This window comes from Haliotis rufescens, unplaced genomic scaffold (genome assembly GCF_023055435.1).
Source record: "Haliotis rufescens isolate VD_foot unplaced genomic scaffold, xgHalRufe1.0.p SCAF_4, whole genome shotgun sequence".
NCBI lineage: Eukaryota > Metazoa > Mollusca > Gastropoda > Lepetellida > Haliotidae > Haliotis > Haliotis rufescens.
The window spans coordinates 24,647,996-24,653,572 of NW_025964112.1; the positions used below are offsets into that span (position 1 = coordinate 24,647,996).

The 5,577-nt window shown below is 41.7% G+C and overlaps 1 protein-coding gene across 1 annotated transcript; it reads right to left on the reverse strand.

Moving 5' to 3' along the window:
• Nucleotides 1-505: 505 nt before the first annotated feature.
• LOC124121617 (circumsporozoite protein-like) lies at nucleotides 506-1,342 on the reverse strand. The gene has a single exon (XM_046484649.2). The coding sequence runs from the start codon at nucleotides 1,340-1,342 to the stop codon at nucleotides 506-508; it is 837 nt and encodes a 278-aa protein (XP_046340605.2).
• Between the last annotated feature and the right edge of the window lie 4,235 nt (nucleotides 1,343-5,577).

Genomic DNA, 5,577 nt, shown 5'->3' on the forward strand with positions numbered 1-5,577 from the left:
TGAGGTAGCGAAAAAAATACAGTTTGGGGTTGTGTCCCACGTTGTCAGTCTCTGAATAGACCTCTCAGAAGTCAGGTTTGGCTACGTCTACCCTAGTTTACAAATGACACTGATATAGTTTCTTGGTTATGATTGGATGTATACGACCAGGCCAGAAATAGAACCCGGTCTGAGCTGGCCCTGTCTATAGTTAGGACTCTCTTGTTAAACTCTGCTATATATAGAACGTACACATGGGTTGTCTCCTGGCGGAGTCAGACGGTGTGTGAACCGACGACCTTTTAGTGGAACAAGACACAGCTGAGAAAAACGTCACACAAAGAAGTAACTGAAATAGTTCCAATTCCCTGAATGAATATTTCATTCGCGGTGTGTACCTTTGCAGATGCACAATGGGTGCTTACCTGCAGGCTTATATAGTGTATGGAAAAGGTGTGCTCCACGGTAGACTGGTAGTCAATGTTTGGTTCTAGGTAGAGTCATAGGTGAAAGTCAATGTTTGGTTCTAGGTAGGACTACATATGGCTGAGGTGGAGGTTCGTGTATTGTTCTGTGTAGGGTTGAGGGTGCAAGTCGAGGCTTGGTTCTTCCTCGGGAGAAAGTCAATGTTTGATTCTGCGTTGGACTGCAGGTGAAGGCCACGGTTTGGCTCTGCGTAGGGCTGAAAGTGAAAGTCAATATTTGGCTCTGCGTAGGGCTGAAAGTGAAAGTCAATATTTAGTTCTTCGTAGGGCTGAAAGTGAAAGTCAATATTTGGCTCTGCGTAGGGCTGAAAGTGAAAGTCAATATTTGGCTCTGCGTAGGGCTGAAAGTGAAAGTCAATATTTGGCTCTGCGTAGGGCTGAAAGTGAAAGTCAATATTTGGCTCTGCGTAGGGCTGAGAGTGAAAGTCAATATTTGGTTCTTCGTAGGGCTGAAAGTGAAAGTCAATATTTGGCTCTGCGTAGGGCTGAAAGTGAAAGTCAATATTTGGTTCTTCGTAGGGCTGAAAGTGAAAGTCAATATTTGGTTCTGCGTAGGGCTGAAAGTGAAAGTCAATATTTTGCTTTTTGTAGGGCTGAAAGTGAAAGTCAATATTTGGTTCTTCGTAGGGCTGAAAGTGAAAGTCAATATTTGGCTCTGCGTAGGGCTGAAAGTGAAAGTCAATATTTGGCATTTCGTAGGGCTGAGAGTGAAAGTCAATATTTGGCTCTGCGTAGGGGTGAGAGTGAAAGTCAGTGTTTGGTTCTGCGTAGGGATGAGGGTGAAGGCCAAGGTTTGGCTCTGTGTGGGACGGGAGGTTAAATAGAAAAACGTCTAGGCCAGAAACAATGTCTCCAGTATCTGCCGAAACAGATTCCATTGGGAGTAAAAGACCAAATAGTGGTAAAAAATCTGTGATCACCTAGGGTTGTGGGTAGGGAAGTAAATGTTGGTGCTGCGTTTCCCTCGGGTGAAGGAAAGGGATGTTTGGTTCCAGGTAGTGTCTTTGGGTGTTTGGTTCTAGGGAGGGTTGGACAGGGATCAGGGTAAAACACAGTATTTGGTTCTAGGTTGTACTGGGGGTGATGGTCAGTGTTTAGTTCTAAGTTGGACTGGGGGTGATGGTCAGTGTTTAGTTCTAAGTTGGACTGAGAGTGATGGTCAGTGTATGGTTCTAGGTTCTACTGACGGTGATTTCAGTGTTTAGTTCTAGGTTGTACAGAGGGTGATGGTCAGTGTTTGGTTCTAGGTTGTATTGAGGGTGATGTCTGTGTTTAGTTCTAGGTTGTACAGAGGGTGATGGTCAGTGTTTAGTTCTAGATCGGACTGAGGGTGATGGCCAGTGTTTGGTTTTGGGTTGTACAGAGGGTGATGGTCAGTGTATGGTTCTAGGTTGTATTGAGGGTGATGGCCAGTGTATGGTTCTAGGTTGTACTGGGGGTGATGGTCAGTGTATGGTTCTAGGTTGTATTGAGGGTGATGGCCAGTGTATGGTTCTAGGTTGTACAGAGGGTGATGGTCAGTGTTTAGTTCTAGGTAGTACAGAGGGTGATGGCCAGTGTTTGGTTCTAGGTTGTACAGAGGGTGATGGCCAGTGTTTAGTTCTAGGTTGTATTGAGGGTGATGGTCAGTGTATGGTTCTAGGTTGTACTGGGGGTGATGGTCAGTTTTAGTTCTAGATCGGACTGAGTGTGATGGTCAGTGTTTAGTTCTAGGTTGTATTGAGGGTGATGGTCAGTGTATGGTTCTAGGTTGTACAGAGGATGATGGTCAGTGTTTAGTTCTAGATTTGACTGAGGGTGATGGCCAGTGTTTGGTTTTGGGTTGGACTGAGGGTGATGGCCAGTGTTTGGTTCTAGGTTGTACTGAGGGTGATGGCCAGTGTTTGGTTCTAGGTTGTACTGAGTGTGATGGTCAGTGTATGGTTCTAGGTTGTACTTGGGGTGATGGTCAGTGTATGGTTCCAGGTGGTATTGAAGGTGATGATCAGTGTATGGTTCTAGGTTGTACTGGGGGTGATGGTCAGTGTATGGTTCTAGATCGGACTGAGGGTGATGGTCAGTGTATGGTTCTAGGTTGTACAGAGGGTGATGGTCAGTGTTTAGTTCTAGGTTGTATTGAGGGTGATGGTCAGTGTATAGTTCTAGGTTGTATTGAGGGTGATGGTCAGTGTATGGTTCTAGGTTGTATTGAGGGTGATGGTCAGTTTTAGTTCTAGATTGGACTGAGTGTGATGGTCAGTGTATGGTTCTAGGTTGTATTGAGGGCATCGATGATACTATTTTCATTCTGGCTGTTGTTTCTTTGCAGCTCTATTAGTGAAGTACAGCCTGTTCCACCCATACAAACACTTCCCAGTTATTTATAGGGGTACCATGATGCTGTTTTTCTGATGCTCCATTTTAGTGGAGGTAAAACTAATCCGGTTGACACCACCAGCAGTAAACACTGTTATCAAGTCCAGAATACGTAAGTACGTAATTCCAATAACGTGTTATAACAGTCAAAATCAACTAAATGAACAAATCCCCCTAAAATAAGGTATACCTCGTAATTGATTTTTAAAAAGCATTTTGTATCCATGATACTCCCTGGGCTTCTACTAAAACCTTAAAGTAGACTGTCGTATTTCCGTTTCCAAAAGTGTCTCAAGGTTTTGCTGAAATTTAATCTGGTGAGAGGAAACGTTAAATGATCTCAGTTTCGACCGTACATCTCTCGTGGTTGAAAGAAATGTGTCTTGTGTTCAGATGAACGGATCACTATTTCACTCTAATGGAAGGAAACGAGATCTCGATGCCGCACTGGAATATGCTGCAGCAAATGAATTATTTGTTGTGTGGATCGCAAGAAGAAAGTGAAGGTTTGTTACGGGATTCCTGAAATATTTGGTTTGATATATCAGAAACCCCATATTGGGATTTCCCTTTTATTACCAATCGATAAATCTTTGTTTTTTCCATATATATGTGAAGATCTAATCTGGCACCTTAGGAAAAGTAAGAACTATGGCCTCTGACATAACGGGTATATAACTCCTACTGTCCTCTCTTCATGTCGCCAACTGCCCGGCTCTACTGAGTTCCAGTATTTACATTGTAGTTGAGCCTCGGGTATTGGTCACCATGTCATATTGTAAATATATCTTGAGGGTGTTTCGTCCATTGTATGAGATCGTAAGGTAGTGCCTTATACCCCAAATGTTCCTAGTTTCAGGTCGTCCTCATTAAACCAGCGTTGCAGATAATACTGACCGATTCGTGTATGCAAATGATACTGACCGATTCGTTTATAATTGACAAAAACGTCCATTAACGTGGCCTCAATTGTCAAATGTCAATATGAATACAAGACAAATGTTTATTCAGCGGGTTTAAATGGGTGGTAGATTACATTGAAACAAGGGTCGGGTCGTTCCAGTAATACTGTCATAATGACGGACACATGGCGTGTCCTCCCTCCGTGTATTTAACTACACACTTTATCAAATATAGAAAAGAATTAAGAAATGTAGCTAGGATATGAACGAATATTCTGTTACTCTGTAATCAACTATTTTTAATTTGTAAATGAGTAAGGTGCCAATTTACACTTTGATGATACATTGCTCGGCTATGTGAAAGCTTAAGGCTGTTTGCGTTGGTGGTTCTGTTAAAACAAAGTGTAACCAAATATCTGTGTTTTGGTATTGATACAGTTATTTATTCCTTTTAGGATCGAGAGTGTTAAGCAATGTGAATGTATTTATTTTGCGCAAAATTTCCTTAACATTTTTGTCATGACAAAAACAAAAATGTCATCGATGTTTATTTTAGTCTTCAATTTTGACCCCCAACGTTACGTACTTTTCACTGAAACTGCCACCGCCAGATGTTATCTGCGGAAAAAGCTACAACAGAGCTTTATCTTTGCTTACATGTCCTTTCCGTCCAAGGCTCAAATGTCAAAGAATTATGTTGCTCTCGTATTATGAATCGTCGAAGCGTATTTAAACCAAACCCTTATCTGGCGGCACTATCGATACCTGTACATTGTCTGCATCAAGCAAGGGCCGATCTTAACAAGCTAGGTAATGTAGATTTTATCAGTCGTCGCCTTTGTAATGCGGAAGGAAACTTTGTTAAATTCTTCCGCCCGTGTGTCAATTTCACTCTATTACGACCAGTGATGGACAGGGAGTGAGAGACCTAATGCAATCCCTTGTTCACCCCGTGTCAATTTCGCATTTGTTTCGCATCGACGCTGCCAAATTATCGACTAATTTTTACTCTCTCCTTTGTCAACATGAGTTGAGGAAATAATACACAAAATCAAGCAATGTGGACATATTGCACTCTCATATTCCTGTGTAGTTGTAACCAGCGATCCAATCAGCGGGCGCGTGCGCGCGTCAGGACTATTTTCTCATGAGATCTCGTGGGGTTTACCAAAGTGGAACGAGATGACTGCAACATCTCACGATATCTACACAGGATGATACCTCTAATGTCAAACATGACGATTTCAAATCGGTCATCTTGCTTCAGCTGTATTAATGCAGTAATATGACCAGGATGCGTAATAAGCGATGATAGATTCACTCACTCACCGATCGACTCAATGAAATAAATGGTGATCAAATGTGTGTGCATAACTTAAACTTATACGTAAGGGCAATACAACAGTATTTAGCCATAAACAAAATGCGGCTAGCTAAGATCCAATTTATTTGTACTTGAGACATGGCGTGAGCACTCTCGGCAATACATTACAGGTGAGAAGATGGATAGAATTCTCCACCACTCACATTGACATAATGACCATAGCATCCATCTGTATATTAGCGATGTACTACTTGTTTGTTCCAATAATACGCGGTATACGCACTTCCTGACTAAAGCGTAAATTAATTAAATATAGTAATTAAAGAAGGTAAATGAGTGATTGAGTGTGGGAGGAAGTGAGCAAGCAAAGTAAATTCATACAATATCATATTCTGGACAAAATATACGAAGGTTTTGTTCTAAATGTGATATTCCAAGAACAATATTTTGAAAATCTGCTGATCAAAAAAGAGGTGGAGTTGAAATCGAAAGTAAATTCTAGACGTTTGGAGATAACTACATTGTCCAGCTG